Source organism: Silurus aristotelis (assembly GCF_946808225.1).
Source record: "Silurus aristotelis genome assembly, chromosome: 2".
In the NCBI taxonomy this organism is placed as follows: Eukaryota; Metazoa; Chordata; class Actinopteri; order Siluriformes; family Siluridae; genus Silurus; species Silurus aristotelis.
The window spans coordinates 36,791,582-36,819,304 of record NC_139575.1 but is presented as its reverse complement, the minus strand read 5'-3'; the positions used below and the strand labels follow the sequence as shown (position 1 = coordinate 36,819,304).

The window sequence follows — 27,723 nt, the reverse complement described above, 5'->3', positions numbered from 1 at the left end:
GCTGAGAGCAGTATTCATAAGGACTCTGTAATCATTGTATTGTCAACAAGCAGATAAATGGTTTCCATCTCAAGGATGCTTTAAGGTTACCCCAAGTTTTTTTCACGATGATTTTAGGAGGTGAGGTAAGAGGACCAGAGGACCAGAACCCAAAAATTAAGGCTCGAACTTAACGATCACACAGTTGCATCCTTTTTTTTTTTTTCGTGAAAAGTGGCCCAACAGGGCATAAATGGGCCATGTAACAAACGATTAACACAGAACCGGTCAACACCAACAGTTAACAAAGAAGTTACAGGACAGATGGTGAGGCAGAACATCAACAAGAGCACATGGTGGAGTTTATGTTCTAGTTTTGCTTTTACCCCTTTGCAGTGTTGCATTGTTATCGTAGGGAGGTGGTAGCTCAGTGCTTAAGGCTCTGGGTCACTGATCAGGGGTTCAAGCTCTAGTATTGCCAAGCTGCCATTGTTGGGCCCTTGAGCAAGGCCCTTAACCCTTTTTGCTCCAGGGGCACTGTTTTATGGCTGACCCTTGCTTCCTAACATTGCTGGGATAAGTAAAGATAGCATTTTTGTAAATTTGACAAGAATAAAAGCACCTTTATCTTATTGTATTCACCTGTTTTTGATTAGTTTGGTTGTCTCTATTCTGTTATTGCTCATTGTGGAATCGCCTTTAACTTTGTGCTTAAGTTTGAAGGTCCAGGTCCACATTGTACTTTTTTTGGGGGGGACAATGTTTTGAACCCTGCTATGGATTCTGATCTAATAGACCACACACCAAGTTGAAGTCTTTGCAACGCGATTCTCGCATTTTTCATTTTGTAAGAATTTGACAATTCAGCTGAATTGTGGTAAAAACATAAAGTTGTGCGAAAGCCATTATTTCTTATTGGCGTTACATAATAGAACGGCAAGCAGTTTGTGCTTACACGTCACACAGATTATATACATGATTAGAAATTTCTAAAGAAACCCCGCAAAGAGAGAATTATGTAAATGGGATCTCGGATTTTTTGATGTCTCACACTAGTCTTAATTTGAGCTTCACACTGCATGTTTTTTTTTAGCGTTAACCAGCATGAGCACATGCGCAAAAACAAGGAGCCGTTTTATTTATTTTAACACTTAGCTTCAACCACAAACCACCTACAACCCTGCAACATTTCTGAACAAATATTTTTTCTCTGCTTTCTTGCCACAAGTAACAATGTAGGGACCTTTTACATTTTCAGGGGTTTGTAAAAGGATTGGGTTTTAATTCCTTTTCCTTTACCTTCTAAAGTTACTCTTACCTTTACCTTACTGTGTGCACCTGTTTTTGATTAGTTTGGTTGGCTATATCCTGTTATGTTGTTGTTCATTGTAGAGTCAGCTTTAAGTTTGTGCATAAGTTTGAAGGGTCCAAGTTCACATTGTACGTTTGGAATAAAAAATTATGTTTTGACCCCTGCTACATATTCCATATACCATCATTTTTAAAAGACAAAAAGCTTTTGCAGCAAACGTAACAGTGGGTTTGTCACAACATCAAGATTTCACTTATTTGCTATTTGGACCCACATTAATTCTGTCGTCTTCAAAGTCTCAAACAGTTTCCTCACTTACTATGGGAGAAATGTTCCCAGAGAAATTAAAAAAACCACCCTCAGCTCACTTGCTCCCAGACCACCACAAAAACAATTTCATAATCGTACGTCTCCTCTGTAGAAAAAAAAAAGCCTTTTTGCTTCAGTTTGTTTTTCTCGAAACAGTATAAGTAGAGGTGGAAACCCTTTCCTCTAATTGTGGCTTAGAAGACAGGAGATGCGGTTCTACAATAAGCAGAGGGGGAGAGAAAAAAAAGTGAAAAAGTGTTGCTGATCACAGTGTTTGAAGCAGTTGAGCAGCGGGCATCAAACACACAGTCATTCAACAGCCATGGTCTCATTCACGGGTGAGTACAAGCAACTAAAAACCAAATAACTAAAACTTTCCAGTAAAATGTACCTCCGTAGTCTTTGTCTACTTCCAGTTTAATCTATAGATTTAACAATTTAAAATTTTATAAATAGCAGAAGGATAAAATAACAACAGAGGTTTACAGGAAAGGTTTTTTACACAGAGTTAAAAAATGTATAATTTAGAATAGATAATTTTTTTTTACTTCACTTTCTCTTTCTGCTGTAGTTTTAGGTCCCGTTCTACTGATGTGGTCCTTCCATTTTCAGGTAAAACATTAAGCGTGGCGAGGTTGCGCATGGCTGCACGTGCACTTCTTCCACGGCTGTTTTTTTTTTTTCTTTTTACCTCAAACTAAGTCTGAGAATGAAATGTTAATATAGAGAAGTCGTGCTCTGTAATAAAAACCTAAATGATGTAGCTCTTGAAGCAATGCTTTTGAATTAAAACTGTGAATTTTTTTCCAGACAAGCTGGTCGAACTTGACCACCGATTGCACAACTGAAACGACCGAAGAAGATTACACGCCTGATTATGAAAAATATGAAATAGTGTGTGGGAAAAGCTCCAATCGGAACTTTCGATCATGGTTTCTGCCAACAATTTATAGCATCATCTGCTTCCTGGCTCTCCTAGGAAATTTCCTGGTCATCCTGACCTACGTGCATTTCAAGCGGATTAAGACGATGACAGATACTTTCCTCCTGAATCTGGCCGTAGCCGACCTGCTCTTTGCGATATCGCTGCCATTCTGGGCTGCCAGCGTCATGACCAAATGGCCTCTTGGTCTGTTTTTGTGCAAGTCGATGTACGCCATCTATAAGATCACCTTTTTCAGTGGCATGTTCCTGCTCACTTGCATCAGCGTGGACAGGTACTTCTCCATCACCAAGGCTGTCTCTGCTCACCGCTGCCGTTCCAACGCTGTTTACTATGGACGCATATCCTCCCTGGTCACTTGGGTGTTTGCAGTGCTCTTCTCCTTACCTGAGATTATCTACTCCAATGTCAACTCCAACAACACTTGCGTGGCCTACAGTGGTCACGAAGATCTCCGCATCCAAATGCTGGTCAGTCAGATGGTGCTGGGATTTGTCCTGCCGGGGATCGTGATGGTCTTCTGCTACAGCTGCATCATTAAGACCCTCGTGCAAGCCAGGAACTTTGAGAGGAACAAAGCCCTAAAGGTGATCTTCGCCGTGGTGGCTGTGTTTGTTGCCAGCCAGCTGCCGTATAACGTGGTGATGGGGCTGAGCACGCACAACAATACCGCATGTGATGTCGATAACAACCTCCTCTATGCCATGGACATAAGCCAAGGCATTGCTTTCCTGCGCTGCTGTGTGAACCCCTTCCTCTACGCTTTCATTGGAGTGAAGTTTCGCAACGATCTGCTTAAACTGATGAAATTTCTGGGCTTTTCCAGTCCCAGCCACGTCATATACTCTGGGACGAGGAAATCCTCAGCCGGGCTCGACACTGACACCACTTCGTTTTCCCCATGAACCAGTGACTGTACCTGTTTTTTTATATTTGCATTATTGTTTCTATATTTGCTATTATGGTTACTCATTTATTTCTTTTTTCCTATTGTTTACTTTATTTTTATTCACATTACTTTAAATATATATTATAGCATAGTATATACTGTATATATATTATACTATATAATTAGAAGTTTAAGTTTTTTTATGGAAACCTGTACTTTTATATTCTTTATAAAAGCTATTATTGTATGTACACATATATACATTTATTACTGTTTTGGTTTCATAAATTTTTTATGTGTATAATACTGAATAAAGTTTTTTTAATATATCATAATGAATGGAAAAGCCCATGGTGTTAGCTCACAACCCAAAACCGGCACATTTTAATCATACTGCAAAAGTGCAAGGGCTCTTTTCCTTGGAACGTACACTAGATGCACTCTGTCACAGTTTTACTCAGTGCTCAGTAGTTCACTGAACCATGCACAGTTTTCAGGGCTTATCTCCCTCTATCTTAACCCTAGAAAAAACACTTTATTCCGAGCAGTTTCAAATTTACTTCAGCGAACCAAACCACAGGGCATTATTACAAGATGTCTAAAAGCGGTACTTAATAAAAAAAGAAAATATTAACACCTCAGAACCATTCATAACTACATACAAATCTAACTTTAGTCTCATTTCAATGTGTCTGTCTGTCTGTCTGTCTGTCTGTCTGTCTGTCTGTCTGTCTGTCTGTCTATCTATCTATCTATTTTTCTATCTATCTATCTTCTGTGGGGTAATGAATCGGAGGTCCTGTTACACACCTTCAATTATTATAAAATTATTCTTTTATAACATCAAGTATTTGATTTCTCTTACACTAAGCAATTTGCAGGGTTTCCAATTTCATGTAACAATAACCTGTAGTTTCACATCCATCCATTTTTTTGCATTTAATATCTGTGAATTTCTGTCATCATGTTGAATTACTACAAATCATTTCTTCAGCTCATCACAATCTGCCTGGGATTTGTTTACTAAAGTTACAGAACTCTTTTTAACTCCTTGTGTTCACACATGCAGTTAGATTTGAGAATTCAGCTGCATTGTGGTAAAAACATAAAGTTGTGCGAAAGCCATTATTTCCTGTAATGGCCTTACTTAATAGAACGGCAAAAAGTTTCTGCTTACTTGTCACACAGACTCACAGGCGATAAACACCCTGAAAATAGGATTATAAATTCAAAAAATAAACACACAAAGAAAGAATAGTTTAAATGGGATCAGAATGAGAGCGTAGCCCAAACGCAAAGTAAAAAAAATCTCACACTAGTATCACTTTGAGATTCACACTGCATGTTTTTTGCGTTAACCAGCATGAACTCATGCCCAAAAAAAGTCTTTTTATTCATTCTAAAACTTAGAACACTTAGCTTCAACCACAAACCGCCTACAACCCTACAGCATTTCTGAACAAATATCTTCTCTTTGACATTTTCAGGAGTTTCTAAAAGGTTGAGATTTTCCACTCCTTCTGAATAAATGCCGACCAAACCTACCCCCCTTTCCAGACAAATTTTGACCAACCTTACCCCTCCTGAAGGACTTCTGATCAACCATGCTTTCTTACTAAGGAATTTAACCCCTCCTGAAGGATTTGTTACCAATTCTGCTTCCTCTTAAACAACATCTGACCACCAATTACAGAAAATATTCTGGCCAATCCACCAGTCTTCCTCATTTAGTAATGTACAATTGCTCAAAATTTTCTGATTAACTTCTTCCTCTTCTTCTTCTTCTTCTTCTTCTTCCTCTTCTTCTTCCACTTTTTCATCTTCTTTTGGGTGCTCTTGTTAGGGGTCACCACAGCGGATAATCCGTCTCCATTCCACCCAGTCCGCTACATCTGCCTCTTTCAAATCAGCCTGGATGTCTTTGCTTACCACATCCATAAACCTTCTCCTTGGCCTTCCTCCCTCTTCCTTCCTGGCGGTTCTATCTTCAGCATTCTTATCTTTAAACTTTCTATCTTTAATCGATGGATTCCAGAAACACTTAAACTAGCACTTTTCCTGGTTTGTATTTATTTTTAAAAACCTGCTTTCTCTCAACAAAGTTTTAGGCTGATGGTATTTAAAGTTTATCTCAAGTTGATTTATTCATTAATAGAGACTCATAACACTTTTGTATGTTGCTCTGGATACGATAAACAACTTTATAATTTATAATATAACTTTATTCCTTGTTAAAAGGGAAATTAACTAATTAATTAATCACTTAAATAATTAATTAAATAAATAAATAATTAAAAAATAAATTGAATTGGAATGAAAATGAAAATCTATTCACAGTCAATTGCAGATTTCGCCACTAGAGGGAGGGATTGTTGTGCTGGAATACTAAAGTTTTTTTTTTTTACATAGTTCTGTAGACAGACAGCAGGCGTCTCAGTCTATTGCCTTCAGTGAGAGAGAGAGAGAGAGAGAGAGAGAGAGAGAGAGAGAGAGAGAGAGAGAGAGAGAGAGAGAGAGAGAGAGAGAGAGAGAGAGAGAGAGAGAGAGAGAGAGAGAGAGAGAGAGAGAGAGAGAGAGAGAGAGAGAGAGAGATGTACAAGGGCAATTCAATCCAAAATCCAAACATACAAAAGAGAAATCTCTTCACCCAAGCAGGTCCAAAAACACCGGAATAAACATGGTGCTATCAGGGCAAAGACTTTAAGAAAACATATGTGTGGTGACCACCTCAGACCACCTCAGGTGTCAGTAAGTTGTCTGTTTGGGATCACTTGGAGGAAAGAAGTAATGTCCTGAGTTAGTATTACATCAACTTTCTACGCTTGTCTTGGGTCTGAAAAAAGCTCGGGCTCTACATATTTTAACAATTTACTCAGGTAATGTTAATCGTCTCTCAGCCACACAGTCGATTTGAAGGAGACGCTGACATTTGCACGCCCAACATCTCAAAGAAAAATAGCATCAAACATTTCTCAAGAACTTTAGCGAGGTCATATAGGACCAGCTTTACGCCCTTACATGCAGTGGCAGGCTGTTGGTGGAAACAGATTTTTAACATCTCACTAGCATTTATAGGTAGACCTCTGTGGGTTTGTGTGTACATATGCGAAAAGTTTTCCTGTAGCTACTGTAGCAAGACCACATTAAGGGCATTTCCTGAAAGCTAAACCACCGCAGTCACTGGCCTCGCTTCAGTCTGCTGAGGTGCAAATAATAAAACTCATTTATTTAAAACTTATTATATCACATTATTACATATTTTCTACAACAGCTCTGATCATCTGCAAGGGGAAAATTATTGTTTTTTTCTTACAAAGCGACTTGTATGCTATTAGTTCCATATTAAAAAGTGTTCAATTAAAAAGTGTTTAAAGAAGACATGCAGGTAGTTGGTTTGAAAAAGGCACATTTTTTAGAAATCTGCCTCTTTCAAACCAACTACCTGCATGTCTTCCCTCACCACATCCATAAACCTCCTCCTTGGTCTTCCTCTTTTCCTCCTTTCTGGTGGCTCCATCCTCAGCATTCTCCTACTGATATACTCCATGTCCCTCCTCTGCTCATGTCCAAACTATCTCAATCTCACCTCCCTCAGCTCGTCTCCAAAACGTCCTACATGTGCTGTCCCTCTAATAAACTCATTTCTAATCCTGTCCATCGTCGTTACTCCCAACAAAAACCTCAACATCTTCAGCTCTGCTACCTCCAGCTCCACCTCCTGTCTTTTACTCAATACCACTGTCTCTAAACCATACAACATCTCAGGTCTCACCGCAGTCCTTTTCTTCACTTCTCTTACACATTCCTTATTACTTTGCACTGTTGACCCCAGGTACCTGAACTCCTCCACCGCTTCTCCCTGCAACCGCACCATTCCACTGCCCTCCCTCTCATTCACACACTTCATCTCAGCCTGCTCCCTTCTCTCACCACAAACCACAATATCATCCGCACACATCATAGTTCACGAAGAAAAACAGAAAAGGGCTCAGAGCCGATCCTTGATGCAGTCCAACCTCTACCTTGAACCAGTCTGTTGTTCCTACTGCACACTTCACTGCTGTCACAATGTCCTCATTTGTCAACACTCCCTTTTTTTCTACTTTCTAGTAATTCGGTGTGGGAAATGCTCACACCTACAAGTGCATGTGCAGTGCAAAGAGCACTGGAGATTAAAATAGAATCTCAACCTTAAAAGTAAAGAGGCATTTTGGAAATACCATCTGCTAAGGTGACAAAAGTCAGTTGGGCAGCGCTGTAGGTAACTTCCTGTTCTAAATCGGTCATGTGGCTCATGAAGGGTCAAGTGGCAAACCGAGCAGACACATGCAAAATGTGTGTGTGTGTGTCTTTCTCTCTCTCCTGCCATATCCGTTTTTTTATCTGTCTGTCTGTCTGTCTGTCTGTCTGTCTGTCTGTCTGTCTGTCTGTCTGTCTGTCTGTCTATCTATCTATCTATCTATCTATCTATCTATCTATCTATCTATCTATATTACTAAAGCTCTATCTTCTGTTTATGAACTTGTGTGTATATAATTAATTCATTATTCAAATCACCTTTATAACCTTTATAATGATTTGGAATCAGGTAGCTGATTAGCTGAAGATAACTCCAGTAGAAATTATTTTCTTCCATTCCAGACATATTTACAGGCATTAAATACAACCACACAAAAAGCCTGACACTTCAGCATTAAGTGATTCTTTATTTATTTAAAAGACCGTACACACCTGACAGCAGCTATTGGTGTGATGTTGAAACCCATTCAAATCTGCTGTATGTGTGATCTAAGCAAAACACATTCTGGTTTTAAAGTCTGGTTTTTTTGAAGGTTGGGTTTTTTTTTTTTTTTTTAATCTGGTCTTGTTTTACACACAGGGTTCATTTCCATGGGGTTCATCTCATCATAAGGTGCCTGGAAACATTTACTTAAGACTATAACGTTAATTTCCTATGAACCTTTTACAACCCTAAACAAGCACTTTCCAAGATAATATTAAAATAGACCATCTGTCATAGGATTTGTGGTGATTAAATCTTTTATAATGAATCTCAGAGCACTATAAATAGAATGACTGCAATACAAGAAAAAAAGAAAGCGAACATGTATTTAATAGCAGCTACGTTTGTTGGCACACTGTACTGTATTTTAGTGATATTTTACTTCATATTACTGAAAAAATTCAACCCGAGCTTCATTTATATGTATTTATTGTAAAAATGCGACCATTTAGCCAGCCAAAAAACGTTTCCTTTGTAGCTTCAACTTAACAAATTTTGCGACTAGTTTTATAATAATGCTTATGACTGTATGTTTTTCTGCGTTGTTGTCATATAATTACAGCAGTCGTTTTTATTTGTATATATTAATCAGCAAATATTATAAATATTGCAGCAAAATATGTCAAACTTTTCTCTTGTATTGTGTAGCTAAACTGTATATTGACGTGTAGATTGTAGAATTACGAGTCATTCAGAGCGCAGATTTACAGTATATAAGGACAATATCATTGCTGTATGTGAGCAGAGGGTGCTTCAACTCCCCTTGTCGGACCATGTGTCCCGCGTGAGATTACAGTACTTCCTTTCGACACGCAGATCTCATTACAGCGACACACACACAAGGTTGGCGGAAAAGGCAAGGGGAGAGTGGGGACGGTGTGGCTCCAAGGGCAATGAATTTTAAATGAACTCTAGAGGACACTATGCATTTTCTGAAACTTGGTGGTGCTGAGATATGTCCTTTTGATTAAAAGTCAGAGCGCTTACCACAATTTTCCATGTGTGAACACACACCACTTATGGAAATGAAAGTATAATTAATGCAAACTATTATGTTATATAAGTTCATATGGAAATTGTGGCTCAGTGGTTAAGACTTTTGGTTACTGATCTGAAGGTCCGGTGGGAGGGTTTGAGCTTCAGCACCACCATTGTGGGGCCCTTGAGAAAGGCCCTTAACCCTCTCTGCTGTGCCCTTGGGAAAGGCCCTCAACCCTCCAGATGTTCTGTATCATGGCTGACCTTGTGATCCTTCTTAGTAAGGTGGGGTCAGAAAGGATTTCACTGTGTTGTAATATACATATAGGTATGAGGGTCCCAAAGCGTTTTTATATTAGGAGTATATTTTTTGCTTTTAAAGGCTAACACATAAGTTATTTATGTGATAAAACATTCTTATAAATTGCTTAGTATTATAAGATATTGTCTGAAAAGTAGAGTAGTAGTAGTACCTGCACACGTCAGGGACACAGCACATAAACACTGTAATAACAGTGACAGTGTGACACTTTAAACAATGGCATCTGGACTGTCAATATCTGTGTCATATAAATACCCATTCTGTGTTATTATTGTATATTTTATATAGTGTATGTATATTTTATATAGTGTATGTATGTATGTGTATATATATATATATACATATATATATATATATATATATATATATATATATATATATATATATATATATATATATATATATATATAAAAAGTTATACATTATAAAGTATAAGGATAGATAGATAGATAGATAGATAGATAGATAGATAGATAGATAGATAGATAGATAGATAGATAGATAGATAGATAGATAGATAGATAGATAGATACTTTGTTCATCCCATAATGGAATTTTACAATTAAAAGTATACTTGTATTATACTTTTTATACTTTATATTTGAATTTTGTTTTACACTTGCTAATTAACGGTTCTTAGTCTCCAAGGTTCTATCTGATATATTTTTCCTAGATCCTTCTGTTAATTATATATTGTAATTAAAATTATAAATCAAATAATCCGTTTGATTGTAAGCCTTTGAGCTCGTTTCGCTGGATCTGGCAACCCTGAACGCTTCTATCCCAGACCAGCTGGTTCCCGTTTCGCCATAGAAGGCCAATGTATAGTGCAGTAGTGTGCGCACTACCCGACGCGAGCCACGTGCGCGCTGTGCGTAGTGACGTCATCTTCCCGAGCCCCTAATATGCGGTGACCTTTCTCAGCGCTCGTGCATTGAGCGTCCGGAAGATAAAACAGCTGAAAAGAACCGCGCTCTGAGGCGATACATTTACCTGTTTAAAAGGTAATTTATTTTTTCAGATATATCGGTATATGTACATGTATATATCCGCGACGTCGAGTAGTTAATCTTGGTAACATTAAAAGGGAAAAATCTTAAAAAGAAAAATATATTTTTTATAGATATTTCCGGCTAGCTAGCTAGCGTGCGAGCCGGTATTTGTACACGCTACGCTAACACAGATGTTCGGCATTGCCGCAATAATGGTTATATCTAAATATAAAGTTTTAATTTGATAAAATATGAAAATTTCGTTCGATCTGAATTTTATTTTTTAAAGCTAACCGGTTTTTTCGGGAGGGAAGCTATTGTCACCGGAGACCTTTACACTGGATTAGCTTTTCATTGTCAAGGTTGTGAAATCCGACTTTATTGTGTTATTATAATGTAATTATGACGTAATAGTAAAATGCGTATTTTCATTCAACACCCAGTTTGTTGTTTAAATGATAATTAAATCGTGAGCAATACTGAGCTCAGTGTTCACGCCCGACCTTGTGTCTTGCTAGCCTGACTAGCGGCGTGATTAGCCACGTCTCCTAATTAAAGACGTTTTCTAGAAGTCATAACATTTTTGTTTTTAGATTTTTGCTGCTTATAATCTGTCTGGGATTTTTTCTTCTTCTTCTATGTTTTAGATCTACTGGTCATTTAACTGATCATCTAAATCATCTAATGTGACAATTCTGTTTTTTAGTGTCTAATTATTCTCTTGAGTTTTGGTTTCACTTTAAAGATTTGTGATGATTATGGGTATTTATGTTACGATTGGACTTTTACCTTGAATGACCTGAAGCTCTTGATTGTAGCATCAGTATACAGTTAATTGATCCAACTATGGGACTTCATTGGTATTTAAACCTTTGTCCAATTTGCCTCCTTTTTTTTTTTTAGACCATTATGGGTGACGTTGAGAAGGGAAAGAAGGTCTTCGTGCAGAAGTGCGCGCAGTGCCATACAGTCGAGAACGGCGGCAAGCACAAGGTCGGACCCAATCTTTGGGGTCTGTTCGGACGTAAGACTGGCCAGGCGGAGGGCTTTTCCTATACAGATGCCAACAAGAGCAAAGGTAATTTCTATGAAGTCCTCACTAGGTGGATTCCTGATATCTGACCGTTTTGACCTTGAGATTAAACAGTCACCTACATGTCTGCAATCTGTGTTTTGTATACTTCTAGGCATTATTTGGAGTGAGGACACTCTGATGGAGTATTTGGAGAACCCCAAGAAATACATTCCTGGCACGAAAATGATCTTCGCCGGCATCAAGAAGAAGGGCGAGCGTGCAGACCTTATCGCATATCTGAAGTCTGCTACGTCGTAACGCGATTCCGTCCTTAGAGGAGGTGTAGAGATATTTAAATTAAACCTCTACGGTTTTTTGGGTTTTTTTGTCTTTTAACAATACATGAACAATTTAACACATCATGAAAAATCCTGGGTTGTGGAATTCCAGGCATAGAGTCGTGACATGCTGCTGATGCCCATCTTGTTCAGCGGTGCAGGTTTTCGGCACGTTTTTGTGTCCTGGTTTTTGAAGGCACTGTAGTCCGGTTCATTTAACTATAACGTCTGTATTGAGTTACATTGTGACTGTGGATGTGATTTAGAGGTTATTATGGTAATGTACACTGTAATTTACACCACTAGTTAAAAGTAAATAACTTAATACTTCATGCATGGTTCTACAGAAAACGTCTACAATAAAATGGATCCCACCTGTCTACAAAATTGTGCAGGACGCACTGATGTCTGTCTGATTTTGTCGCAAATTCTCATTGTATATTTTTACTTAATGGGTTCATTGGAAAAATCCTTTAGGATGCTTTTTAACTGAGATGAATTGTGAGTTTAGTTATAGAGCTACGCAGACATTTTTTCGGCTTGAGTGATCTTTTATATAATTTTACCTTTATGTATTTTATGTATATTGTAGTGTTGAAAAGAATGAGATTAGTGAGGGTTAATCACTGTATGATTTTATTTGTTTGTTTTTCCAATGAAACAAACGACTATTGGGCACTGATCCTGTATTGAAGGAAAAAAAAAAGGCATGGAATTGCTTAAAAAGTAACAAGTACTTTACGAGTGATTTGGATAATAGTGGTTATGTTTAGTCTTAACACAACATTTACAAAAGGGAGGATTGTGGGGGTTTTAAGGATTATAATATTCTAATCATATAGAGCCTTATGGTTTTTGACTTTGCCAGTTCATCCCATATCTGTAAATCTGCTAATTTACTGTCTAATTCTTGTGTTTTTGCATTTTAATTAGTATGTTGCATAAAAAAAAAAAAAAAAAAGGAACACGAATGTGCCTCTCAAGCCAGAAAAAAATTAATTACTTAAATCTATATTTTGGGTTAAAGGGTTTGAATAAATAAGATCAATGATGATCGAGTTCTATGCTGATCACATGACTTGTAAAACACTTCATGAGGGTGTTTAGGTAACAGGCTGCAGTGTGTGTGGTTTTTTTTTCCTAATGAATAAATTGACGCCTTGTTATAAGGGATGTTTTAAGCACAAGAATTCAAATCTGGATTTTTAATTTTAGACTCAATGTTACAATGTGCTGAGAAACACACAAATACTTTTTTCCCTAATGCCTGGGATTTTACAGGTTTTCTGTTAAAAAAATATTAATCTAAACTATGCACATCATTTACTGAGATACTTAACCCAGGTTTTAAATCCCTGTTGCCTTTAATTTACATGCATATTTGTAAAAGGTATCTGAATGTGCGTACACTCGACTGCATCACAGACGCTCCAAATCAAATCGTAAACCCATTTTATCCTTATCAGAGTGGAAATGAGCTGACTTTCTCCGATTGTAAATTCCACATCAGAGTGCTAAGTCCACTCAGTAAAACACTGTAGGCAGCTGACCAGGTCACAGATCACATGTTTCAGATGGACAATACTGCCCCAAAGTGGACAGGAGACTGTAGGTGTCCCAAATACTACGTTTTCCTGGAACATACTGAAGTGCATTGTGGGATTTTTGTGAACAGAGCATGCTTTTAGATAACTTTTGATATGTTTCTTTAAGACACCACTCAGACATCAAAACACACTCATTTAAGCCTCATTGTACCTAATGTACATTGGATTTTTTTTTAGTACTTAATTTGTAACAATACTAATAGTAGAGCCGATATTTAAAAACATCCATCGAATATCGTACACTTTATTGAAAACAAAACGTCCTTTCGACCTTCCCTGTCAAATGTTTGTAACAATATTGTAAATAATTCTACATTAAAGAGATGTATTTATATTTGTATATCACGTAATAATTAATTTATTTAAACATGCAAGACAAATCCAGACATAATCATTAGCACAGAAACTAAATAGGTTCTTTTTTAATATGTTTATTATGATTACTTATTATAAGTGTATTCACCATTTTAAATACAAACTTTCCAAATACAAACTTTACCTGAGCGTTTTTCTTTCCTCGGCAGCTGCACAGTGAGCTCTTAAAGCAAAGCTCTGTAATGCACTGACCACACACTCACACGGTCAGAGTGGACCACAGAACTTTGCCTGAGGAGCCAGGTGTCCAGCTTGTCTAGACTGGTGGTGTAGCACGGAGAAAGGAAACTTTGGTGATCAGCTAGCATTACTGTGATCGACTAAATCTATGGTGATCAGCCAGCATTACTGTGATCGACTAAATCTATGGTGATCAGCTAGCATTACTGTGATCGACTAAATCTATGGTGATCAGCTAGCATTACTGTGATCGACTAAATCTATGGTGATCAGCTAGCATTTCTGTGATCGACTAAATCTATGGTGATCAGCAAGCATTACTGTGATCGACTAAATCTATGGTGATCAGCAAGCATTACTGTGATCGACTAAATCTATGGTGATCAGCTAGCATTACTGTGATCGACTAAATCTATGGTGATCAGCTAGCATTACTGTGATCGACTAAATCTATGGTGATCAGCTAGCATTACTGTGATCGACTAAATCTATGGTGATCAGCTAGCATTACTGTGATCGACTAAATCTATGGTGATCAGCTAGCATTACTGTGATCGACTAAATCTATGGTGATCATTGGTTAACGGAAATTACAACCTGCTGATTTTGCTTAATTGAACACCATAGCTTTAGTGTAGATGCTATTCTTTCTTAGCAGCATGTAGTGTAGTTAGCTATTGTCAATCATTGGTAGCTTTTATTGGACAGGCTGAAATTAGAAAATCGCTTTGTCAACACTTTTTACAACCCACACGACATATAAAACAACTAAATTATATAGACTTGTATTAGAAGGCAGGATGGATCAGTCAAGGTCTGGGAGCCTCACACGTGTTTCCATGGATCCTGGGAAAAAACACAGATGGCATGACGTTCCTCAAACCTACTCCTTTATAAAATTTTAAACTACAACAACTCAATCAGTGCAGTTTTTTTTATTTCAGTCTGTATGGTGATTTTTTACATTGAACATTGTGAGTTATTTAACAAAGTTGAAGAGACACAAAATTGTTGAAAATGACCGCTCTATACTACGATACTTCATTGAGCGACTTTTTTACAAAGTGCAAACAGTGAAGTTGTTTGCTTTTTTTTCTAGATCTACCCAGTACCTGGAAGTACCTAGATGACCTATGGTTTCAAATCTCCTACAAAAGAGCAGGTAAATAAAGTGGCCTCCAAAAAGAGATTTATATTGTAGGACAATCGTATGCAGCAATATTATTACAATTTAATACATCACCCAGAAAATGTTAGAAAGCAGTGAATAACCAGGAATCAAGCAAATCCACCAACCAGCCTGATCCTTCCGATCAAGTGTCCAGAGTTTTAAGCGTGCTCCATCTCCTCCTCATCATCCTCTTATTCCTAAAAAAGAAGAAAACCCTCTGCATTAACACTGCATTAAAAGTTAAGATTGTTATCTGTCCTAATGAAGTGTCATGCAACTCGTTATGCTGCACACACCGGCTGCAGACTCGCTCGTGCCCGTGGCCTCCTGTGAGTCTACTTGAAGGAATGTCGACGTGGAGCTGCCAAACGGGTGCGCGCACGACTTTGGCGTGAACGCGCAGACTGTGTACACAGAGCTAAACTGAGTATTTTTTTTTTATTTATTATTATTATTTAAATATTTTAAGGATAATATATAAACATTTATTGTGTAATAATATTTTTTTTTAAAACGCACAAAACTATGGAACTTTTCATATTATTTGTTATTTTAGTGCTGTTATTTTTTTTATATACATATCTAATTGAAGTGTCTTTTAAATATTTAAAAAAAAAAAAAATTAAATAATTTAAAAGTAGCCAATAGAAAAATGTGAAATATATAAAAATGAGAAAACATTGGACATGGACACATCCATGTTATTTTTGTTTGTTGTTTGTTTGTTTGTTTGTTTGTTTGATTGATTCTTGTTAGCTAGTCAACTGTGATTAGCAAGATGTATTTTCTTTCATTTTTGAACAATTGAATAAGTTTGAATAAAAAATTGTGTGTCGATAGGTCTAAAGTATAACTCCATTTGATTGTGAAGTTATGAGCCGCCATGTTGCTCTGACGTCACTCCCTGAACTCTGTAGTTAAGAACACTGACCCAGTTCATCAGCAGCAATTTCTAGTTGACCTGAGAAGTTTCTTTGGCTTTTCCAGGTTGAGGGGTCAGGAATTCAGCAGTCCCAGATTCTGAACAAAGCTGTATTTTCCTTGATGAACCCAAGTCCACATTTACACTCAACACAACACAATTTTTGAGGTGAAAAAATGTGCTGTCATTTTTTGTCTAGTTTTGAGACCCATCTGAATTCCAATTAATGTTGGTTCCTTGGTTTCTTTTTTTTGTTACACGTTCACCTTTTGTCACTAATGTTACTCTTTTCTTTGTTGCTTATAGAAACCATATGCACTCTTAATGTCACTTGTCTGGTTCCTCTCAAGGTTCCTCGTAACATCTAAGGGAGTTTTTCCTTTCCACAATCACCATGGCTGCTCATCAGGAGCTCATCGTTCACCTTAAATCAGAAAATACCCTAATTTCTGTCACTTCTGTTACTTTCTCTGATCTGTTTGATACAGAAACCACATCACCCTTTACCTCTACCTCTGCTACCGTCCCTGCAGTGCAGTCATACTGGACCTGTGAAGACAGGTGGGGGAATGTTTGTACAGGATCTTAAACACAGGATGAATAATGCCATGGATCACCTGCTATTGGCATTCTTCAGGTTTTAAGCTAGTGAGAACACTGCCTTGGTTCCCAAACAGCAGCACCATGTAAAGCATTTAGCCAAGCACCCAAAGATGAGCTGTAGAATTAGGATCTGAAATAAATCACACAATTTGTTTGTATGGGGTATTTGGTTATGTCGACATGTAGTTGGGAAAATAAATATTTTCTTTCTCAGGGAATTAAGGCCTGGGCTTCTGAATGATTGGAGGAAATATTGTCACTATACTATCAAGGCTAAAATGTAGGATACTGATCTTGAATCTTGCCGATCAACCAGTGGGTAAGTCCAGTCTTGGGAATGAACTTTGCACTTCATTGCAAGTTAATGTCTCCTTTTTACTCGTCTGGCCCAATTCGGTCAGCATACAAGTGTTTTAAAAAAGTGTGTGTTAGAATTTTTAGATCAAAACACAATGTCGTGTATCACAGCACAATCCCACAGTAGAAATGTGAATCAAAAAGGTACAATCCACCATCCATCTTCACAGGTCCACTGTTCATTTGTGTGGATTTTCTGTTAAAAAATATTTAGTACTTTCAGATTGAGGGTCTAAAAAAACCTTCTAATTTGATTGATCTTGGTTCATTTTTTTATTTCACAAAATTTATTTCCCAAAATAGAGATTGACGTTTTGTTGGGCTTCCAGTAGATGGCAGCACTGAAGAGTTGGAGAGTCTTATATAAGAAAGAACACGTGGTTTAAACATGGCGGAGAAGCAAAACCGCATCTTTTTGCATGAAACAAAGCACTCAGTGAAATTAAAAAGCTCGTCTCGTTTGTCCTTAAGACTACAAAACTGTTTACTGTAATGGCCAGTTGGCAATTGGCTATTGTAATGTATAAGTATTTTTAGGTAAAAGCTTTATGAGGTCGTTTTGAGACATTGGTACTCACTCCTCGTTAGTATAGTGGACAGTATCTCCGCCTGTCACGCGGAAGACCGGGGTTCGATTCCCCGACGGGGAGAGTGAATATTTTCTATACGCCCAAATGTAAACAATAAGCATCTTTTTCTTATTATTTTAAATCTTACTCTATATATTAGGGGTCTTTAACAAAAATTGTTTGAGGCCCAGTAAATGAGGTCCCTGGCCCAAGATTGGTCGCTTGAACACAAGGCTTACAAAGAAAGACCTACAGAGCATGCTCAATCCGTATAATACAAAACATCTATCCAAGCACATGAATACAAGATCTTGAATTTGGAGCTTATGTCATACGAGAATTGTTTTCCACATGTAGGTTAATTACAAGTACACAAAAAAGGAATTAAAAATGTTTTTTTCTCCCCGTCGGGGAATCGAACCCCGGTCTTCCGCGTGACAGGCGGAGATACTGTCCACTATACTAACGAGGAGTGAGTGCCGAAGTCTCAAAAAGACCTCATAAAGCTTCTATTTAAAAATACTTATCTTAATGATAGTGAGTTCATAAAGGTGAATTAAACCAATCAATTAGTTAATTAATATCGTCTTAATCCCGCCTTGAATTCACCAATAACCACCGAATTAATTCATCGATTGTTTGCTTGATTTATTCGTCATGAATGAACTTTCAAGCCCTTAATCAGCAAGCAATTAACCAATCAACTGGGTAATAAATCAATTGGTTAATTAAACAATTAGTTAATTGCTGGATTGATTAAACCGATTTTTGATTGGTTGCTTACTTGATTCATTCATCATTATGAACTCAGCCGTTAGTTAAATAATAATTTCATTAATTAACACTATTTTAGTTGCCATTGTTACTTTTGTGCAGAAAATACATTTATTTATTTAAATGTATTTATTTTCTGCAATACTTCCACGAGGGTGCAGGTCTCATGAAAACAGCTGTGGGGAAAATAAGTAACAAACGAATAACTAACAAAGAATAACCCACAATTATCTGGGTGTTTATATTGTATTAATGCACATACATAAATCTTTTAATTGGCTTATAGTGCCGTTTTCCCCCTCACATTTTTTCAGGATTCTCCCATTACCCAATATGCCTTGTTTTCAGCGAGTCAACAACTGTTACATATACACAATAAGCATTTACAGTAACATCACTGTGTCTGTCTTTTGTTATATTTAATTTATTTTACAAATATGCGTTAATCTTAAACATTCTCCAGGGAGTCACACTTTATTCGGCTTGTATAAATCTGAAGCTTAAAAAAAAAAAAACGTGTTCATACTGAAGTCGCTTTTAATAAATTCGGCAATCCATAAATAGACAAATAAATATTTAGAATACTCAAAAATAAGTAATTTTTCTACTGATTTTGAAAACTTTGTATTGTCCACAATGTTGAATACACTGATTATATATACACACTACAGTTGACTGGTTTGTATATGAGCCGACTCTCAAAGGCTCAAGTAAAAGACAGACAGTTAGATAAATAAACAAAGCATTCATTGAAATGAAAAAGTCGACGAGGTTCATGTGCAGGATGCCAGCTTTAATTGCAGGTATGTACATTTTTTCAGACAATGGATTATTTAGGAGTTACAATATTTTTTTTTAAACATGGTCTTGGAAGAAACACAAACCCAGAACTATTTGTGTGTAAAATAAACATCACACCTGGTAGATATTTTAATCCTGATCTACACTATTCAGACCTTCTTATGTAGTTATTGTTCAAACAGATGAAAAGAAGAGTACATTTAAACACTGAGGATTGTCTCGTGGCTCTGAATGATCTGACGTCCTTCTTTCTTTCACTAATCTGTGTGTGATTTATTACCATATAATGGCTCAGAGTCAGTCATAATCAGATCAGCGTTTAAAAGAGGAGGTCTAACATAAATGAGGCGGAGCCTTACATAAGGGAGGGGCCTTTTGAGAAATCCAAGGCACCCGATTGGCTGTCTCTGTCCTGGGACTCAAAATAAGTCTGTTCTATTCTTCGGCAGAAGGAGAGCAGGTTGCTGTAGGACTTGACCTTCTCCATGAGCTCATCGGAGGTGAGGCGCGTGGTCAGGATTGTGAAGAGGTGACCAAACACCAGTGCGTCCAGTTCGGTCGGCCTTAAGAGTTTCAAACAACACGCGTGTTAGAACGATTAGATCAATAGACAATATTGTGGTTTAGGTTTATAACCAGGATGAAGCATGCAATCACACGTTTATTCATGCAGTGCAATTACACAGCAGAAATGTCAGTTATTTAGGTTGAGCAAACTTCCACAACAGGATAGAGACTTTCCTGAAAGTAAGACGTTTTATACTCGTCACATGTACTTTTTACAGCACAGTGAAATTATTTTTCGCATATCCCAGCAATGATAGAAAGTTTGTCTCAGCCATGATACAGCACCCCTGAAGCACTGAAGGCTAAGGGCCTTGCTTAAGGGCCCCAAGAACAGCATCTTGGCGATTTTACAAAAAATACACACCATAAATCGTGCCCAATCCAAATAAATACCAAGTGCTGCATCATGAGTCCAAAACTGTTTACATTACATCTAGAATATTAAATAATTAATAAATAATAAACATAATACAGCGCTCTCCGTGCAGCGTGCAGTCTCAAGTGTAAAAATAAACAGTACGTGGATGCAGCGATTCGCCTCTAGAGGCCGCCCTCCTACTGACAAAAAATTGCAAAAATGATTAATTTACAGCAAACGCAGACTAAATGTGGACTGAGATGTTTTAAAAAATGATCATCTTATGGTTGCAAACTTTTGTTGATATTCATATATATTTTTAGTATAATATAGGTATAATGTTATCTTAGATATAATGTTATTACTAATTATTATTATTATTATTATTACGCAAGAGAATTGTTGAGTCGAATCCTTGGCGTTAGTTGAAACGATTGTAAACTCTTAAGAGACCTGATCGTAAACACTACGAGTGGTTGTAAAACTGAAAGCGTACTGAAAGCGAGTCACATTCTTGGCCATTCCTATGGTGACCCCTTTAAACACGAGGTCTTCGTGAGGTCAAATTTATACCAAAAATGCATATAAGCAGCTCGAACTTTTCAAGTTCCCTCTATAGATAATTTGATACGATGCTGATGTGTTTCGAGGTTTGATGTCGGAGTAGTCTTTTAGCCCTTTGTGTCTGTGTGCATTTTGCACGCGTGTGTGTGTGTGTGTGTGTGTGTGTTGTGCATACTGTTTATTGAAGAAGAAAGGCTGGGTTCCAAGTCGCTGTGAGAGAGCCTGACAACACTGACTAACATCCTCATACACCTGAGAGTAGAGAACACACACACACACACACAAACACACACACACACACACACAAATCAGTATAAGAATTACCATACACAAATCACAAGCTGCGTTTATTTTACACCAACCTGTTCAAGACTTTTTCCCGCCCAGCCGATAGCGTTCATCTTCCTACGCACCTCCCACTGTTTCTGATACGCCAGAATGTGATTCAGAGGCCATGAGTACGGACTGCTGTAGCGTGGCCTCGTGATCTAAACGAACACAAAACTGATTTTACAACTCAATCAGACATGCACACGATCTATCGCCCTCATGAATTCCATTACCATATTTAGGTTCTGGAAAATCAGAGGGACTGCATTAGTAGAACAGAAATCATAGCAGGAAGAAAAACTATAGAAGCTCGAGTGTACACAATATGTACACCCCATTTTGTGGACACCTGAGCATAAGATTATCCTTTTTAAACATTCCCTTTCCACATTTAGTCTCTATTTGCTATTATTATAACCTCTATCTTCTGGGAAAATGTTCCAATAGATGTTGGAGTGTGCTACACGTGGAGCACAGTGATTCGCCTCTAGAGGCCGCTCTCGTACTGTATAAAGCAACGCAACCCGGAAAAACCATCAGTATGGATTTTTCAGCACTCAACTGTCATTTATGAAATATTTATATTTTTATGCACATTACCTCTGCAGCTGTATTTTCATCACACCACTGAATATACATCTAGAGCAGAAGGAGGAAAAACAAACAATATAAATAACAGAACCACTGTTAATAATAGGGTGTGTGTGTGTGCGTGTGTGCGTGTCTCTCCCACACCTCTGCTGTGAGCAGCATGTTGTTGACCAGCTCCATGTACGCCTTCATCTCAGCTCTCTGCACGTCGTCCAGGCTGTCACTCAGAGAGTGGCCCTGCAAGAACGGACAGAAAGAACAAAAAAAAAAAAAAAGACATGAATGGGGACACAAATTCAAAATGAAGCACAAATCATGTCCAATTTATTACTAGTACACATTGAGAGAATTAAAGTACGACGTGGTATCACAAAGTTTCGAGACAAATTTTGTAACACGCCAACAGATGGCAGCACAAGGCTGCATGCACGGTCACAGGAAGCACCGACCTTCATAAGTCAGTAGGCCAAAAGACATCGTCTTGTGTACACCAGAAGCAAAAGTGAAATTCTGCGTGAAACTGAGCAAATCTGCCACAAAGACGTTTGACATGATTCGGCAAGTCGAGATTTCATCCCCAGGGGCGTCTGAGGGAGGACATTCGGCGAAAAACACCGGACCTGCAGCGCGCTAGTCTCAAAACTTTTTCATACCACCTCGTATTTGAACAAATTCAGGTTTTCTTCAGAAAGTAAAGAATTTGAGCACATGGTTGTACCTTGGCTCGTGTGAACTGCACGATCGTTCCGAGCTCTGAAACGACCTGATTACCGACATGAATGAAAGGAACTTTCCCTGAAACAGAAACAAGACAACAGAAAGTGTGTTCATATATGTGTGTTTTTAGGTAAATTGCATACATATTACATACATTTATGTTTAAAACTTTTTTGAAAAACGATTGTGCAACAAAATTATACTAACAATTAAATCAAAGTAAAAAAAAAAACTTTTTTTTATAAATGTATTAATTTGCATGCATATCAGCTTATGAATTTGTTATTAATTCTCATAAATTCTTGTAAATTCCCAGCAAGTTTACCGGAATTTTCCTAACCTTTGCAACCCTAGTCTTCGGTTTGCTCTTTATGCGAGTCTGCATTATGCATTAGGTTACGTCACGTTGTACGTTTTAACGTTACCTGATGGCGACATGTACTCAGCGTTGGCACGACAGTAAACTCGCACCGGCAGCCCCAACATCCTCAGGTATGCCTGAAGGACGGAAACATTTTCAATCAAATGTAAACGTTACCAGCGTCTGTGTTCGTCTCTCTGTTGTTCATTTACCTGAACTGCCAAAGATGATGCACAGTCAGACAGGAGGATCTGATCCTCTGTGGAAGAAAGAGAACACCATTTCAGGATTTAATGCACAAATAAAAATAAAAAAATAAAAAAAAAGCAAATGCTGCACTGATGATTGACGAGAACGTGCGTCCTACCTCTCAAAGGCTGGTAGAGCGTGGCGTTTTCTGGCCATGGCTCCGCAGCTGAGAAAGAAACACCACATCTGGTCAGGTTATTAAAATGGTTTTATTCCTGGTCGTTTTAATGTTACAAATATATATATATATATTTTTTTACTATGACAAGCCTCAAAAAAACGAACAATCTTTCTTGACACGTCACACAGGAAACATACAAACAGATAGATAGATAGATAGATAGATAGATAGATAGATAGATAGATAGATAGATAGATAGATAGATAGATAGATAGATAGATAGATAGATAGATAGATGTTTTCACAATGAAATCAAACATTGCATTTCATCACAATTCACGATTTTACTCCATGCACGGTTAAATTGATTAAATATTAATGACGTCTCAAGATATATGCAAATCGAGTTGTGACGTCATTCAGCAGCATATTAAACATGCCCTATATGCCCTTCCTTGGAGGTGGGCTGAACTCAGCAGGACAGATTGGCTTTAGGGCAGCAAGGACGTCCAGCTGGTGTGACATGGGGCAGGAAGGCATGGAGGTAAACTGAAGAGAAGGGCGGCACTGGGCACAGTGCCAACCTTCACCCACCGAGCTCCAGACTGACCATCCTACTCATAACAGATCAGCGAGCCATTTATTAAATAAATAAACATTACATTAATATTGATTAAAATCACGTCTACGTGAGAACATCAACTCCAAAGGTCTGATCAGTTCAGATTAGACACCGCAGGTATGAGCGAATCATCACAGCTAATTAATTAGCATCTGAAAGCACATACCTGCGATCTGAGAGACGAACGCCTCTGCAGCGAGAGACATGCTGAAGAGAACTAACGGGTTCTGTTTCCAACCACGATAACGTTTAACGACAAAACACGCCGAATTTCCTACGCAAGGGCAAAGCAAGGAAGCGACCCACTGACGCGCATGAGCCTGAAAAGCAGCGCTTCCGGGTTTTTGTCCAATCAGCTGTCAGGTTTCGCTGCTTCCAGGGTTTGTCACAGTAAAAGTCCTGAGTGTCCCTTAATTTCAGATCAGACTGGGTTTCTTTCAATACGAATTATTTTTTGTCAAACTAAATAAAGACGCTCGTTTTTTTGGTGTATTTTAAGGAAGAATATAAAGTATATCTACACAAGTGGGTGGAGCGGGAGGAGAGATCAGGCCTGCAGCACAGTGTTAAACAGTATCTATCTATCTATCTATCTATCTATCTATCTATCTATCTATCTATCTATCTATCTATCTATCTATCTATCTATCTATCTATCTATCTATCTATCTATCTGTCTTTCTGTCTGTCTGTCTGGCTTTTATTGTCATTTTATCATACATAGCTGACGCATCTCTCTCTCTCTCTCTCTCTCTCTCTCTCTCTCTCTCTCTCTCTCTCTCTCTCTCTCTCTCTATCTATCTATTTATCAGTATATATATATATATATGTCCTATTTTTTCCACCTATCTATCTATCTATCTATCTATCTATCTATCTATCTATCTATCTATCTATCTATCTATCTATCTATCTATCTATCTATCTATCTATCTATCTATCTATCTATCTGCCTGCCTGCCTGCCTGTCTGTCTGTCTGTCTGTCTGTCTGTCTGTCTGTCTGTCTAGCTTTTATTGTCATTTCATCATACACAGCTGACGCATCTCTCTCTCTCTCTCTCTCTCTCTCTCTCTCTCTCTCTCTATCTATCTATCTATCTATCTATCTATCTATCTTTCTATCTATCTATCTATCTATCTATCTATCTATCTATCTATCTATCTATCTATCTATCCATCAAGAAGTTTTTATTGTCATTTAAACCATATAAAGCTAGCGCATATCATCTCTCTCTCTCTCTCTCTCTCTCTCTCTCTCTCTCTCTCTCTCTCTCTCTCTCTCTCTCTCTCTCTCTTTCTCTCTCTCTCTCTATCTATCTATCTATCTATCTATTTATCAATATATATATATATATATGTCCTATTTTTTCCACCTATCTATCTATCTATCTATCTATCTATCTATCTATCTATCTATCTATCTATCTATCTATCTATCTATCTATCTATCTATCTGCCTGCCTGCCTGCCTGTCTGTCTGTCTGTCTAGCTTTTATTGTCATTTCATCATACATAGCTGACGCATCTCTCTCTCTCTCTCTCTCTCTCTCTCTCTCTCTCTCTCTCTCTCTCTCTCTCTCTCTCTATCTATCTATCTATCTATCTATCTATCTATCTATCTATCTATCTATCTATCCATCAAGAAGTTTTTATTGTCATTTAAACCATATAAAGCTAGCGCATATCATCTCTCTCTCTCTCTCTCTCTCTCTCTCTCTCTCTCTCTCTCTCTCTCTCTCTCTCTCTCTCTCTCTATATATATATATATATATATATATATATATATATATATATATATATATATATATATATATATATATATATATATATATATTCATTTGTCTTAACTGTTATATGGGTAATTAATTAGTCTGCAGTAAAATAGTATATTTCATAAAATATTTTACACATTCATTTTATTTGTTTAATAATAATTGAATGCTAAGCAATTGTATGTTTATCAGTATTGAATTGGATTTGAACACTTTCTATACATCATCCTAATATTGCAACAGTTTCGATCTTCACAGTTTTATTACATTTTTATATTAAATGTAACAACGAGCACATGTTAAAGTTTATTTAATAATTTGTTTCATTTTATGGCAGAAAATGTTACACGGTTATCATTTCTTTTCAAAATACTTTCTAAAATGTTCTGCATGATACATTTTTACAAAATCTACATTTTAACTACTAACAAATGTAAGAAGGTGCTTCATATGGGTTCATCCGTCTTTATTGCGTGTGTGTGTGTGTGTGTGTGTGTGTGTGTGTGTGTGTGTGTGTGTGTGTGTGTGTGTGTTTTGTCGGGAAAAAACCCCACTAAAATATCAATTCGATACCAATATAGTAGAGCTGAAAAATCCCATTTAAACACATTTCTTTATTTATTAAAGGTATTTTTTTAAATCGTCGGGATTCCGACTGTAATATAAAAAAAAAAGGGGGAAGCAAAAAAAATGGAAATATTAATAGGATCTTAAACTGGAGTGCACAGAATGACAAATGTTAAATTATAAAGACATTTTTTTATTTATTTTTTTATTATTATTTTATTATTATTTTTTTATTTTGTGTGTGTGTGGGGGGGAGTCTTTATTCCTTTATATCCAGAAATAATATCAATAATGCTTATAATACATTTATGTGTTAATTAAATACAAAAAAAAAAAAGAAATCTGCTTGAAGAACCAAAATTCCGGTTCCGGTGAATTTGGGTCGCTCATATACTCCCCTAAAACCGAATCTGTGACCACTCGAGCCAACACACATTCGGTTCTACAGGGTACATATGAACAACCAGACTTCATCAGCTCTTCCACTTGCCTTGAAACAATCAGGAACATGTCGAGATGCAAAGCAGCTGTGTGTGAATTCAGACAGGATTGCATGAGTTTTCTGGAGAATTTTCCAGTTTCATTTTCTAGAACAGATAAAAAAAAAAAAAAAACGCATGATTTGTATTTTCTTTAATTTCCTCACTCCAGACAGAAACAGAAATATCATGTGCATGTCTAAAATATGTTCAGAGAAGTCAAGATCTTACAGTCGTGTAATAATAATAATAATAATAATAATAATAATAATAATAATAATAATACAAAAAAATAATAATTAATAATAATAAAAAATAACCTACTTACAAAGTGCATGTCAGAAACTAATGTTCTAAAATGTTATATTTAGAGAGCAATAGTCTGTAGACACTCTGTCTTTGTCTACATCTGTCTTTGTCCCCCTCTGTCTGTCTGTTTGTCTGTCTGTCTGTCTGTCTGTCTGTCTGTCTGTCTGTCTGTCTGTCTGTCTGTCTGTCTCTCTTTCTCTCTCTTTTTTCTCGCCGCATTGCAGTAAAGTAGTAAACCGCGAGTCTTTCTTCTCCTGCATTGCTTTAAAACTAAAAAAAAAAAAACTATTTCAGTTCAATAATCATCGAATACATTTGTATTAATTTTTTACACCAGGTCTAAAAAAAAATGCGTCTGAGCCACAGAAAGATGGAAAAGATGCGCATTCGGTAAGGCGGAGGATGAAACTGGTTAAAAAAAATGAACAATAAATAAAAAATAAATATATATATATATTCACATGTATATTTATATATTTCTAAAATAAATATGTAATAAATAAAAAATGCATGCATTTAAAACAAAGAGGCTTGGTTTAAAAGGATGCATTAGGTTTTGATGGAGATGGAGATGATGGATGAGATGGAGAGAAGGAGAGGTGGAGAGATGGTACTTACCACCTGACGCTGAAAAGAGGAGTCTTTTATTAAGCGTTATTTAGAATTCATTAATACATTGAATAATAATAATAATAATAATATTAATAATTATAATAATAATAATATATTAGTAAGTTATAGTTAAAAATAATTAGTGCTGCTGAGTAAAGCGCAGGTCGGAGCTCCGGATGGACGCAGAAGAAGAAGTAGATGGAGAAGAGAGAGAATGAAAATAAGAAGAAAAAGGAGAAGAAGGAGAGGGAGATTGGGAATGAGATAAAGATTGAGAAGAAGAA

At 37.0% G+C, this 27,723-nt stretch overlaps 3 protein-coding genes and 1 long non-coding RNA gene across 4 annotated transcripts; 2 read left to right on the top strand and 2 right to left on the bottom strand.

The window, feature by feature from the left end:
- Positions 1–1,789: 1,789 nt before the first annotated feature.
- Positions 1,790–3,767, top strand: ccr7 (chemokine (C-C motif) receptor 7). Its single transcript, XM_083561420.1, has 3 exons — positions 1,790–1,938; positions 2,172–2,212; positions 2,411–3,767. Exons 1-3 carry the CDS (start codon positions 1,923–1,925, stop codon positions 3,446–3,448), a joined length of 1,095 nt encoding a protein of 364 aa, XP_083417546.1. The 5' UTR covers positions 1,790–1,922; the 3' UTR covers positions 3,449–3,767.
- Positions 3,768–10,360: 6,593 nt separating this feature from the next.
- cycsb (cytochrome c, somatic b) lies at positions 10,361–12,247 on the top strand. The gene is made up of 3 exons (XM_083561004.1): positions 10,361–10,519; positions 11,411–11,585; positions 11,695–12,247. Exons 2-3 carry the CDS (start codon positions 11,417–11,419, stop codon positions 11,838–11,840), a joined length of 315 nt encoding a protein of 104 aa, XP_083417130.1. The 5' UTR covers positions 10,361–10,519; positions 11,411–11,416; the 3' UTR covers positions 11,841–12,247.
- Positions 11,425–15,602, bottom strand: LOC310736936. Its single transcript, XR_014536709.1, has 5 exons — positions 15,490–15,602; positions 15,319–15,390; positions 13,489–14,868; positions 13,107–13,444; positions 11,425–12,486 (listed from the first exon to the last, which is right to left on the bottom strand). It is a non-coding gene; the product is annotated as an uncharacterized lncRNA (long non-coding RNA).
- Positions 15,603–19,190: 3,588 nt separating this feature from the next.
- On the bottom strand, positions 19,191–24,044 carry mtx2 (metaxin 2). The gene is made up of 10 exons (XM_083527490.1): positions 23,866–24,044; positions 23,075–23,122; positions 22,920–22,966; positions 22,772–22,844; positions 22,348–22,424; positions 21,774–21,866; positions 21,639–21,677; positions 21,071–21,196; positions 20,884–20,960; positions 19,191–19,782 (listed from the first exon to the last, which is right to left on the bottom strand). The coding sequence occupies exons 1-10, from the start codon at positions 23,903–23,905 to the stop codon at positions 19,575–19,577; spliced, it is 828 nt and encodes a 275-aa protein (XP_083383616.1). The 5' UTR covers positions 23,906–24,044; the 3' UTR covers positions 19,191–19,574.
- Between the last annotated feature and the right edge of the window lie 3,679 nt (positions 24,045–27,723).